The 14454-nt window shown below is 33.8% G+C and overlaps 1 protein-coding gene across 2 annotated transcripts; it reads right to left on the minus strand.

Annotated features, from left to right (window-relative positions):
• Positions 1-2965: 2965 nt before the first annotated feature.
• LOC18995825 (BTB/POZ domain-containing protein At1g30440) lies at positions 2966-11866 on the minus strand. Of its 2 annotated transcripts, XR_016059353.1 has the most exons (6): positions 11739-11866; positions 9740-9809; positions 8668-9495; positions 7999-8164; positions 7497-7889; positions 2966-3876 (listed from the first exon to the last, which is right to left on the minus strand). XR_016059353.1 is itself a non-coding variant. In XM_006846756.3 (5 exons), the coding sequence occupies exons 1-5, from the start codon at positions 11795-11797 to the stop codon at positions 3391-3393; spliced, it is 1836 nt and encodes a 611-aa protein (XP_006846819.1). In that variant the 5' UTR covers positions 11798-11866; the 3' UTR covers positions 2966-3390. The 2 variants fall into 2 exon arrangements, 1 of the variants encoding a protein (XP_006846819.1); XM_006846756.3 differs by lacking the exon at positions 7999-8164.
• Between the last annotated feature and the right edge of the window lie 2588 nt (positions 11867-14454).

Consider the following 14454-nt stretch of genomic DNA (forward strand, 5'->3'; position numbering starts at 1 on the left):
TATCTTGGTTTCAATTTGAACCTTTGTTTTTGGAGGATTTGGTTATTGAGATGAAGAGAGCACGTGTTCAAAATTTTGGGTCATACGAATACCACAAACATGATTTTTTAGAAGTGTGGTTGCATTATATTAAGATACAACTGTTGCATGAAATGCCCTATTTTTCAGACGGTCTATTTTAAATTTTTATTAATTAGTCAAATCTATATCATTTTTTAATTTTCAAAATCCATTGTCTAAGGGCAACAATAAGCCATCATAGAGGTTTACTATGCTAAAACTGCGTTCTCCAAAAGGATTCAGAGGTGCCATACTTTCCTCACAATGAAACATATGATAATTGTAGTTGAATAGAAACCAAATATTTATTGTCTGCCTTTTTTCTAAAGCAAAGCTAGTATACTATATATATGTGTGAGAGATAGTAAGAAAAAGAATATCATAACCTTCCAGCTGGACTTAAAGATCTTTTAAGAGCACTATGGGCTAGTTTTGAGCTAGAAAGAATAATAAAAGATAAAATCCTAACCATCAAATATTTTAATATTTTCATAATATTTAATGGGTGAGGTTTCTACAAGGCACATTTCTTATACTGTAGAAGTAAGATGCACCTCTAAACTTTACTTGGAGATGTAGTTTCAATTTCGAAAATCTGTTGATGGCTTGAAAATCTAATTTTATTGATAGTTATAAAATTAAAATTTCAAGAATTTTAAAATCTTGAAAATTTATAAAGATTTGAAATCCTGGAAATAGACAGTCAAAATAACTTGTTACAAGATGCACGATTTTTAAGTCATGAAATTCTTTTGTTTTTTCCACATCTCGAGGCCAAGATGTTAGATGATTGACTGGAGGTTTCTCCAAGATCAAAACCCTCTCTTCTATAATATTTTTGTGGTGTATCTTACTTCAATAGTATATAAACTCTTTCATATTTGATTATATATGATAGAAAAGAAGACAAGGACTTCAGCATCACCCACAGGCCTTAGTCTTCGCTTAGACTTCACATGTAAGCTCACATAATAAGTGGCCCAAAAAATGGGCCTTGAAGTTAGGGCCTATTGGGCCTCCATTAATAATTTTTCTCCTCGAAAACTGGAATTTCCCTATCTTTTATTGGACAAATTTGTGTAATACTATTTAATCTTAGGCTAGCACTTTTTTTTATATATGGCTTAGCAACACCAGTTTAACACTTTTTCTTTTTCTTTTCTTTATTTGAGAAAATATTAAGAAAAGGCTTAAATTGTCTTATAATATGACCAAACTCAAAAGATCACATTAAAGTTACATAGTTTATCATTTTTCTATCATTTCATCAAGGTACCTCCTCGAAAAAAGTTGATTCAAAATTCCAAAGTCACCACTGTCATCATTGGGATCCTTGAAGCACCAGAAGTATATTAGTACTTAGGTTCACTGAAGTAGGTGAACTGGGCTCAAATCAATTAAAAAAAATATATTGATTTTAGTTTATTTCAAAAAGGATTTCATTTTCCTCCCGGTCAAGATTTTCTCCTTTCCTTAAGCGACTTGCTTGCAATTACTGCCACCATATTGGGGCATGTCCCTTCTACTAGGCCATAAACCTTATCTTTTCGGCCATAAACGGATAAACCTCATCTTCTCTTCCAAAGAAGAAGATAAAGTTTGTGGATCCCTTCACTGAATTAGGGCATGCACCTTCCATTTCAAAAACGTTTGAAAGTAAATCCTACAGTGCAAGGGGAGACCACTTGAATTTTTTTCTGATCGAGGATCTGAGTGGTAGATCCCATCCAGATCCATATCTTGGACCGGAATACTATTCAGGTAGGGATCAAGGTTTGATCAAGTTATGGTCCGAGTCTAGTAACTTTTTTGGGTCCCAACATATGAAATATATTTAAATATAGTTAAAGGATTGTATACAATGAGGCAATTTATCTTTTGTGTGAGGAGGTCATAATTACTTACAATCATTCGATGTGAAATCCGATTAGCTTAAGTGTGTCACAAAGTTTGAGAAAATTTCTTTTAAATTTCAATTAAATTCAAAAGAAGTTTCTTTTGAATTTCAATTGAAAGTTTAACAAAATTTCTTTTGAATTCGATATGAAATCCAATTGCTTGAGTGTGTCACAAAGTTTGAAAAAATCACTTATAATCAGTCAATTAAGTAAATACAGCTACTCAATTTCACATTTAATAGTCAAGATTAATTGTGACTACCTTGTACCAAAAGTAAATGGTCTCATCATATACTTTTCCTATAATTAAAGAGCAATGATCCAATGCAACGGTTGTATCATAGTATAATGCGACACTTCTAGAAAACCATGTTTATGGTATTTATATAACCCCAAATTTTGCATACACACTCTCTTCATCTCAATAATCAATCTCAAAAAAAAAAAGTAAAATTTGAACCCTTGATATTGTCAAAATGAGTCATCTCCAAAAACGAATCTAGATCATTCATTTTGTGAATTTCAAAATCTTAGCCTTTATAAACTCAAAATCAATTTTTTTTTTTTTTTTTAACATTGTTCATCTAATGATAATAAAGTCATCCAAAAAAATTGGAAATGAAAAAATCTTTCTAAAACCTAAATCTAAGCATCTCACTAAATTGGGCCATGAAAATACTTTCTAAATTGTGTTTTCATTTTTTTTTTGTTGATTGTTCATTAAAATTAAAATAGTGTATATTTCAAAATTTGGATCAAACAAATGACCATAAGGTCTTTTAACCTTGTTGCATCATATTACTATACAACGATTGCATGATATCATTGCTCATAATTAAATATATAGATATTTAAATGGTCCACGTCCGAGTCTGAATCTGGCTCCGATGAATTCAGGTCTGGGCCCAACCCAACCCGTTGCCACCCCTAGATAATATAAGCCTTTGTAATGATATTCATCCCAAGTCATATGATAAACTATTATAAATTAAAGCAACAAAGATGTAAAAGCAAAACTGCAATCTCCAATCAAGACCATCAATTCAAATCGATCAAATCCAGACCATTTAAAGACAGATCCTAACCCAATAATCCATCTCAAGAGAGACACATGCCAACCCTCTAAAACCATACAATAAGTACCATTAGAATTCCAAAAATTAATCAAATACTAAAATGAAATACACATCAATCAAAATTCCCTTCCTTCAAATGAAGAAATACAACAAATGACACTAAAAGAATGGCTTAGTGAAAGAATCAGGGTAGAAAGAATCAGAATTTGAGACACATGAATGCGCGCAGAGAGAGAGAGAGGGAGAGGGAGACTACTTCCTATAACCACACTTCTAAACAGCTAACAGAGCCATCACACACATACACACACAGAGGTGCAACTTCTCCATAATTCCAATTTGTCTGAACAACCAAACTAGCCATTTCCTTGATCAGGGTTGGTAGGAACTGGACCATCTTGAGCATTGCAGACTCGAGATTTCCTGAACCTGAACTTCCTAGATAAAGAATTCCACGCACTCTTAGTCTTCCCCATCTTATCGATCTCTTGCTTCATGCTAGAGCATTCCTTCTCAAGCTCATTCATCCTCAACTTCATCTCGTCTATGCCTGCCTTTAAGAAATGTGGGTCCTTTCCATCTCGATTAGGTCCCATCGGCAAAGCTCTGTCGTTATCAGACCCATTCAATGGCCGAGAGGTATCGAGATTATCAGAGACAAAGAACCAGCCAGCTATGGAGGTTCTCAGTCTAAGCTGCTCAAAGAAGAGGACTTGCACTACAACTCTTAGAGGAAGGCGCTCGTTTTGGGCAGCATGTGTGCAGGCCTCTAGAGAGAGCTTTTGACAATCCATGAGCCTGCATAGCTGCTCTCTTTCAGAGTCTGTCAGCCATTGGTGTGCCTGAAAAAGTTCAGGAAACATTATATGAAGAGTTAAAACTAGGACAAATAAAGAGGTATGTGTATACGTGCACCATAAAAAGAGAGACCACCAAATCAGGTTTTACATGAGACACCCAGGAGCTTCAATTTGTGAAAGAGAAGGTAATCTAAATAGCAGCAAGAATGCATAAATGGTATGTTTTTGAGGAAACCGGTATTTTAGTTCATGTTTTGGGTTTGGAAAAGTATTCCGTCCACATCATGTGGACGGGTGGACTGGTGCACAAGCACCCTTCCCACTGTTTAGATTTCACAAGGCATATCTAATGGTCAGAAATTAATTTCATATTTTTGTTTTTAATTTTTTATTTAAATAAAATATATATCTGAATTTTTCGGTGTCAGTTCTCTTTATAAAGAAAACTAAATAAAAATATTTTAAATGAAAATAACTAAAATACCCATAAATTTATTTTGATCCATATTTTTTATTCTTTTTATTTAATTCTGCTTATAATAATAAAACTAAAACTAAATAAAATTATTTTAAATGAAAATAACTAAAATACCCATAAATTTATTTTGATCCATATTTCATTCAAAATGTTTTTTATTATTTTTATTTAATTCTGGTTATAATAATAAAACTAAAACCCAAATTTTAGATTAAAATTATTATTAAATAAAAATTACAAAAAACAAGGTTCAATTTTGGCCCTTGGATGGGCTCGATTCAATTTGAACCATTAAAAAGTGTCTGTGCACCTTCTAAGCGTCCACATGCTATGGACACAATACCAACCCTTTGTATGGTTTAAAAAAACGGATCGATGACCCCAATCGGGCTTCCAAAAAATCGATCCGGATCGACGAATCGACGATCCGGATCGGGAATCGGGTGAACAGGTCAGAATAAAGCTTAAAAAAAATCCGAAAAAATTATTAAAATTCAGTATAAATATTATTTTTTAGGAATTCAATAAGAAATGAGAGTACTCCATTAAGAATTTTCATGCTTTTGAATGAATATGCGAATATTGATATGTTCTTTCCCTGCATGAACTGCCATTTAGCATTTAATTTACATCACACAAAAGGATAAACATAGAATTATTATGGAATAAGTATATCAACATACATGGACTACAATAAAGCATAAAATTAGTAACATATGATCTAAAAATAAAATGATAGACGACGTTATTGTTCTTCTTGGTCACGCTGGTGCCATTGATTGAATTCGTTTAACAATTCATTGATTCGATCTAAAAACGAATCATCGATATTAGTAGGCGTCTGACTATTCCCAAATCCTTGAGTGTTAGTGTTTTGTTGTGTTTCCAATCTAAAATCCCCGAAGATTGTCCATCCTTCATGTTCACCTGCACTGTCGTGCTCATCCCTACACTGTTGCTGTTGGGACACGATATGTGAATAATATGGCTCGGATAGGGTGGCCACAGAATCATCATCTCTCTCATTTTCTCTTTGAATAATATGGATTAAAAAAAAAAAATAACAAATTTTCAAAAAAATCGATCATGGATTAAAAAAAAAAAATCACAAATTTTCAAAAAATTCTATCATGGATTACAAAAAAAAATTCGATCATGGATTAAAAAAAAAAAATCACAAATTTTCAAAAAATTCTATCATGGATTAAAAAAAAAATTCGATCATGGATTAAAAAAAAAAATCACAAATTTTCAAAAAATTCAATCATGGATTACAAAAAAATTGATTATGGATTACATAAAATTCGATCATGGATTACATAAAATTCAATCATGGATTACAAAAAAAACAAACAAAAAAAAACAAAAAATTCAATCGTGGATTACAAAAAAAGAAAAAAACAATTCGATCATGGATTACAAAAAATTCAATCATGGATTACAAAAAACTCTATCATGGGTTACCAAAAAAACAAAAAAACAAAAATTCGATCATGGATTACAAAAAAAAAAACTAACATTTCGATCATGGATTACAAAAAAAAAACAAACATTTCGATCATGGATTACAAAATATTCGATCATGGATTACAAAAAATTCTATCATGGGTTACAAAAAAAAAAAAAAATTTGATCATGGATTACAAGAAAAAAAAACAAACATTTTGATCATGGATTACAAAAAATTCGATCATGGATTACAAAAAATTCTATCATGGGTTACAAAACAAAAAAAAAAAACAAAAAATTCGATCATGGATTACAAAAAAAAAAAAAAAAACAATTCGATCATGGATTTCAAAAAAATTGATCAAGTATTACAAAAAAAATCTATCATGGATTACAACAAAAAAAAAAAAAAAAAAAAATCCGTATTGGACTCGCCGATTCTGTACAGTGAATCGGAGAGTCACTGTGCAAAATCGTCCGGTTCTCTCTAGAACCAGACGATTCCCTTTTTTTTCGCCGATTCGATCTGTCCATGGCGATTCCCAAGTCGAACCGAGCGAGTCCGGTTCGACTCGACGTTTTTTTAAACACTGGTTTCAACCATAACATGTCATGGAGGTAATATCCATGTCATTATGTCAAGGAGGTAATATCAATCTCATTTGAGCAGGCCAAGGTATTATTGAAGGAAAAGTATACATAAAGACCATTTATTTTTAGTACAAAGACCATTTGATTTTAGTACAAAGAGGTCAAGGAAAAATATACATAAAGACCATTTATTTTTAGTACAAAGAGGTCAAGGAAAAGTATACATAAAGACCATTTATTTTTAGTACAAAGAGGTCATAATCACTCTTGTTTGTTTGTTAGATTCTAAATCGGGTCGTTGTAAGTATATCATTGACTAGACCTAAAGTTCAAAAATAAAATTCGCAAACTTCATGACACACCCCAAGTAATAGTCTACAATCCCACTATGGAAATCCATCCATAAATAAAGAAAATGTTCTAACATTATCAGGGATCAATTGAAGGTTCCGTAATTTGTTTACACGAACTAACAGCCCATAAAATGTCACTAAGAACATGATGTTATTGAATCTTGCGAGCGCATTAACTTACATATCACAAGCAATAAATCAACCATTAAATACAAAGCAAAATTACGGCGTGTTTGGTTTTCTCTTTCTTCTTCTGAATGCATCAGCATGGACAAATCTCAGTTCTTTCAACAAAATGGTCTACATTAATGTTATTTAAAAAGATCAATGCTATTATTATCTATCGGAATTCAAATTTGCTTTCTTGCAGCAAAATTCAAATGGAAAATTACAACTCAAGCATTCCTCAGCACCTTGGTTTATTCAATCTAACAAAGTTTCCATTTTACATAACTTTATTCAAACAAAATGGTGTGTACTTATTGAGAAAAGCTGATCATGATTACTGCATGTCCTGAAAACTAGCATTAACATAAACTGAGCTTCCAAGAAATTATGTGGAGTAGGTCATGGCCACTGATACTCTTGCTGCTTTTATTTTCTTTTTTATCCTCAAATTGAATCCCAAACAAGTATGAAATTACAAGACCCAGAAAGACTACCTCAAAAAAGTGCAGTGAATGTACGAATTTGTTAAAATCACTAGTTGTGCAGAAATAATTGTAGATAGAGCGACCGAAAAAAAAAAAGGTAAATGTAAAAAAAAAGGAATTATAGGGAGCTGTAGTTACCTTTAGATAGATATCAATGGCACGATAGAGGCCATCATCTAAGGGTCTTGCATAATCAGGTATAACGGCAGCTAGAGCTTGAAATTTCGGAAGCTTCAAGTTAACATCAGATGCAACCTCTGCAAGGTACCCGTCGATAAGCTTGGCTACCATTGTTATTCCTGTAAGAGAACTGGGTTCCATCAATTGCCCATCATCAGCCAAGCTCGGAGAAACAGCACCTGAGGCTTGATCCAAAACCAGGAAATGGTCAAGCATCCGTTGAACACAGTCAATATCATAGAGAGTTTCAACAGAGTAAGACAAGTTGGGAATGAGAAGATCTTCCAAAGAAGCCTGGTCCAACTGTGCTCCTACTCTTTTCTCCAAGTTTCCTCTACAAGTCTGGCTTGCCTGCAAGACCATAGTGTAATTTTGATAGAGAGGCAGACACAGAGAGAGAGAGAGACTCAATAGCAATATCATGACTAATGATCTCGATTCTTTAATGAATATATATTACCAAATGGTGAAACAAGCAGTTGGGTTTGTTGTTTCTTCTCTTTTTCCCTTTTTATCTTCATTGGCCCAAGCCAAAGCAGCAGGACTCAGCCAAGTCCACTCGGACAAGGCCAAGTTGTGGCTAGTTCTGTGGGCAACTTGCCAAGCACCAAAACAAGATATAAAAACTACAAAAAAATTTAAGAAAATATTCAGTAATATGTATTTAGATGATTTGGGACTTATCACATGATCCAATTTTTTATTTTTTCCTGTTTTTATTTTCTGAGATATGGATGGTGTGAATCAATTTTCAAAATAATCCATCTTTCATACTTCTCTTCATCTTCTATATTCTTCTGATGATTTCTATTACTTCTTTTAATTTTTTTCTGATTTTCAAATATTTTTTGCAATTTTTTACCTTTTTTTTTAACATTATTCCACAGTATACATTACTTGGACTCGCCCAAGTAACTCGCCTCGGGCAAGTGGTGAGATCCCAGCCCAAGACGATTATAAAAACATTGGTCCAAGCCATAAACTGAACCAGTGATAAGGATATCTATTATTCTACAGTTTTTCATGGTCCCGTTGACAATGTTATACTCTCTCGGTCTCTCTTGCTTAGCAAAAAAAGGAATTTACTCACTCTTGGTCTTATGAGTTAGAGAAACAAAGAGTGGGTCACCTGTAAAATCATGGCAGTGCGAAGTAGCCCAAGCAAAAACTTGGTTGTGGTCACACCTTTTTGCATGGGCAAGAGGCTCTCTATCTCTTCAAGAAGAACTCTTTGGTCGCCTTCTGAAGGAGCTGAAACCGACGAGCCAGGCATAACCCGAGAATTACTTTCAGGGGCTCCCGAATGCCTATTCAATCCTGGTAAATACCATTTAGCATAGAAAGCAAGAGAACCAGCTATGTTCTCTGGTTTCATCCCTTTGGATTCCATAGCCAAGATAAGCCTCTTATAAAGAGGCAAACTCAAAAAGGATACATCTTCATACCACCAATCTGAGCCCAAACTTTTGGATTTTGATCCTGCTCCTATACCATTCCACAAAAGGCTACCTCCTGGGCTCTGCAATGAGCTACTACCAACCATAGGCCAATTGAACAAGTTGGGGTCACTACAAGCTTTGGTGGCCAAAGAGTTCATGCATCTGATAACAATTTGGAGTTCTTCAGCATGAGGAAGAATATCTTCACATGTCTCGAGAGCCTTAATCGAGTCTTTCCAACTCTTGAGGACTTCATTGAGGAAACCTTCTGTTTGCACAATAAGGTTTCCCTCGCCATATTCCTCAGTCATTTGAAGATACTCAGCAGCTGAGCGTAAATAGACTACATTATGGGCTGTGAGTTCTAGTTTGATGCCATAGCAAAATTTGGCAGCGAGTTCGAAGGCTTTTGCGCCACCAGGGATGTCATCGAGGTGGAGAACGCAGCATGTCCCTTCCCCTTCAGTAGACTCTGAAATGAGTTTGTCTAGCACAGCGCTCCTAGAAAGCAATGGAAACTGCAAAAGCAAAGAAAGCAATCGTCAGAGGTTGAACACCTTGTTTAGACATTGTTATTGAAAAAGGAGCAAGTTCAAACTTTCAAATGGCCTGCAACGAACAATAGCACAGCTACCATCCATCTGTGTGTGTGTGTGTGTGCATGTAAATAATTGACATTTAGACAAAAGTAAACCAGATTTGCAGTTGTAAATTGCATGCACCCCAACAGTAAGGACTTCAAAACTTCAAAGTTGTACGCACCTTGTGAAGATGAAATGACATTTCTCCAACTTCAACAATAATATCGCTAGGAAGCCCGGTTGTGCAATACCTGCAGACCATGCATCAGTTAGCGCAAATGAAACAAATCGCAAGGATGAGAAAACTCTGCCAATTGGGGTTAACATTACAAAGATCATAAAGTCCCTAGTAATTTAGAAATGAAAATCCTAGTATACAATATTAGGTATTCATGAGGCAATAGAAGGTTCTTTCCCCCAAATAACTATCATGTCTTTAGGAATCAATCATAAAACAACAAGAACTGTGTTCACGAAGTTTTGTCACATTGACGAAGATTTGTAGGATCATATTAACTAGAGGAATCCTCATCAATTGGTCAAATAACTATCATGTCTTTAGGAATCAATCATAAAACAACAAGAACTGTGTTCACAAAGTTTTGTCACATTGACGAAGATTTGTAGGATCATATTAACTAGAGGAATCCTCATCAATTGGTTGAATTATTTGCTTTTTAGATTATTGCCCCACAATTGATAGCTCTGTTAGGATCAAGAACCACTCGAACTTGAGCCAGACAAGTTTGCAGAGATACAGCAGAGGACTAGAATTAGTTTTAGCCAGTGTTCCAGAACTTGGGCGGGTCGACTCGGACTTGGCTGAGTTACACCTTGGCAGGCACGGCAGCCTGCCAAGGTGAGTTATATTGACAAACTTGGCCTTATAAAAGTTCTTAAAATATTTAAAATTTTGTTTCTAAGTCAATAATAAATGATGAATAAACATGTTTCTATGATTATTATGGCTTTTGTGATGATTTGTGAGTTTTCCTTATTATATGCTCTATTTTTCTATTTTCCCTTCTTTTGATTTTTTCTAAATTGTTTCAAGCTATAAATTAAAATTTTCCACGATCCATCTTCATATACTTTTGCCTGTCTTTTGTAGACTTCTTTTTTCTTTTTTTCTTTTTTTCTATTTTTTTTTTTTTTTTCTGAATTTCAATTATTTTTAACTTTTTTTTTGGGGCAATTTTCAGAGCCTTTCAGGATCCTCCGTGGCTCAGGCGAGTCCAGGCATCAGCCATCAAGCTTAAATTATGCCTATGGTTATTCCTTCTCCATTAATGGGTGTGTTCCATACACATTAAGAGCATTGCCAAGGAATGAGGCTCCGATTTCCCTTAGATTCAACAGATTAATCCTTAAATAGTTCAGGGCAATAAAAAAAGTAACAAAATCAAAATGGATACCGTCAAGAGTGAAGTAGTTACTACTAATTTAGTATTAATTATTATTAATTAAGTATGATTCCAAATATTCCATGGAATAAACCTACATTTTCTGATGGCTATAAGAAAAACAAAAGCCTTAAAAAGAAAAAGCACAATATATGAATCTAGACCTGATAAATCTCTAAGTATACATTTCATAAAAAACCCAAGTGAGATTAACTGATTCTTCAACAACTCAAATGGGATTACATGAAAATGGGATTGAAAAAGTATAATATATAAACTAGGTTATTGAATTAGTAGTTGTTTTTATTAATTAAGTATTATTTGAGGCATTCAATATAATTAAAAACCCACATTTCCTGATTGCTAAAAGACAAATCAAAACCTAAAAAAAAAACACAATGAAGCCTATGAACATTGGCCTGATAAATCACTAAATGTACATTTCATGGAAAACCCAAATTAGATCAATTGATTCTTCAACAACCCAAATGGGATCAAATGAAAATGGGATTGAAAGAGTATAACATATATACGAAGTTTTTATTAATTAAGTATTATTATTGGCATTCAATAAAATGAAAAACCCATATTCTCTGATTGCTATAAAATCTTAATAAAAAAAAGAGTGACATATGTGGTCACTAAAAACTTAAGAATTATATTTCATGAAAAAACCAACTGAGGTTCACTGATTCTTCAACAACCCAAATGAGATCACATATTTTTGCAATAAGTTCATAAGCAAAATAAGAGAGAGAGAGAGAGAGAGAGGGGTACCAGGCCTGGCCTTGCCGTTGGAAGGCATCGGATTTGGAGCCCAGCTTCAAAGAGGCCATGAGAGGAGGAGAAACAGTGAAAGACTAGGCCTTTGATTTCATTTCAATTGAAGAAAAATAAAAAGTTTCAGGAAAATGAGGGAAAAACTACAAAAAGAAAACACAAGAATGGAAATAGGAGAGTGGTAAAAACCCGAGTTTTTTTTTTTTTTTTTTGTGAAGAAGGACTTGGTTAATTGGTGGGTGACACGAGGTCCTAAAAAGCCTGACAAGATCCTTCATTATCGAGGTGTGCGCTGACCAGGCGAGCATGCATGCTTTTCCCATGCTCTCTCTCTCATTTTGTGCTACCGCAGTAGCGTATTGTGTGTCTGGTCCCACGGCCCAATGGGAATGGAAAACGGGTTGGGCGGACCCCTAGGCATTGATATCTGCTCCACCATGTCTGAGTGTGGACCCCCGTAATGGACTCGAAGTGGGTCGGGCTTGGGTCTAACGACCAGACCTGACTCAGGTCAAATCCAATTTCAACTTGGACCCTATTAGGTCAGGTCGGGGTTGACCTAACCTAACCCGACCCGCTATCCAGGTCGATCTAAACCAAATCCAACCCGATCCATTCCCAACCGTACTTCCAAACTCTCTAATCTTTTTTATAAAAAAAAATAATTGTTTCTCTACAAAGAGAACATTTATCTTTTATACATGGAGGTGACAATCACTCTGTGTCCTTTAAATTCGAAAATAGATAGCTGTAAGAGTGTCATTTAATAGACACAAAGTTTTAAAAAAAATAAAAAAGCTCTTTCAAAAAAAATAAAAGATCTCACTTTTGTGACTCACCCCAAGACGTCCAATTCGACATCTAATGAGTGAAAATGATTGTGTTCTCCGTGTATAAAAGATAGATAGTCTTTTTGTAGATAATCTCAAAAGATAATTGATTGGGATATAAAAGTGCTCGAAATGAAGAAGATTTACGTTCAAGAGATGAATTATTTCGTACTATATCTATTTATTTATTTATTAATTTCAACGCACCCATCAAAATAAACGTGATCACGAGACAAAATAGTTGAAAATGGGTAAAATGTTAAATAGTTGTATGTTTTGATAAATTTCTCCAAAACCAATGATTCTATCCTTAGTTTCGAAGAATCGTAATTGACCTCCCATTTAGAAAGGTACGATTCTCATTCCCATATACCCATTCGAATAATTCCCTGGCTGGACAAAGCTACAGTTAATAAACAGATAGAAATTTATCAAATTGCTCATAAGATACAATTTAACACTTTTATCTTTTAAGTTAATTTCAAAATACTTTTAAACAAACACATGACCTTGAGTTGGAATAGTTGCGCAAAATGTCAAATCATTTGTCTCCTATGGGTATCTTGACAAATTTATTTAAAATAAATAAAAAGAAAAAATTTATATAAGGTTGACCTGCTGAAATGTAGAATTAAGGTGAATCTCTACAATCCTTGAAAATGTTGTTTTGATGTTGGAAAAACATGTAATCAATAATCTCAATATCGAGATGCGTAAATATGAAAATAAAAAGAGATTTCAAGTATTAAAAATAATATATTTTACAATACATTATCTGAACCGTCAATTTTCAAGATTTTCATGTGCTTGATATGAATATCGGCTTGATATGAACTATTTTTTGAGTTTAAAATTTTATAATCAAAAATAGAAATAGATTCTCATACCATCCTAAGAATTTTTGAGATCTAAATTACATATCATGACAAATTTTGGAGGTGCACCTTAACTTGATTGTTCAAAGTCGTAACCTTATGCAAAGTTGCAAACCACACACTAAATAAGGTAAGTGGAAATTTAGGAGAGTCGAGTAATTTTATTTTAGATAAAAATTATTGTAGCCTCTCTCATCTGGTTTAGTTGATTCCGATCTGGATAATTTTTGGGGAAAGCTTTTTGTCCGACCCCAACTACATATAAATTATATGTGACTCCAATTCTCAGCCATTTAATCATATCAATGTCTAGGGTTGCTCATATCACAATATCACGCCAAACGATTGTTTGATTTTTAATCTTTTTTTATAAAATCTTTTTGGCTGAAATTTGGGGCATCCCATCCTTTTCCTTGGAATGCACCTAGCAACATTTAAAAATATATTTCTTATAAAAATAAATGATTAAAATGTCCCTAAAAATTTCATGGTTATTCTTGTGACATGAAATATTTTTTATTATTTATCATGTGCACTCCTATCAGATGCATGTATTTCCCAAATTTCATAGTATAATATTTTATATAATAAATATTAAAAAAACACTTCGAGCTATTGGATAACGATCGGACGATCAAAAGCCATCTTGTGACATTGTGAATCAAGTCATCTCAACCATCTACCCAATCTGATGGCTAAGATCATGGATATGTGGGTAGGGTTACATAGAAAGTTTTTCCTATTTTTTAGTACTACTCCATAAGAAAATCGATCCCAAAATTTCGAGTAAAGAACAGTACCGGGCCATGGTCTCTTCCTAGTACATTTTGGTTCCGCGGGACCATGAGAGAACAACCATCACTGTGTCTTTTTTTTTATGTCTTGCTAGCAAATGTCACGTGGTTTGCTAGTAGTCTAGATAAAGTGAATGTACTTTTAAAATAAAAACTTGTACGGTTTGCAAACTTTAACAAGAACAGCTAGTAGCACGTGACTTCAAGATACTCC

Source organism: Amborella trichopoda, chromosome 7, assembly GCF_054954075.1.
Source record: "Amborella trichopoda isolate Santa Cruz 75 chromosome 7, AtrichopodaSantaCruz75HAP2 v2.0, whole genome shotgun sequence".
NCBI lineage: Eukaryota > Viridiplantae > Streptophyta > Magnoliopsida > Amborellales > Amborellaceae > Amborella > Amborella trichopoda.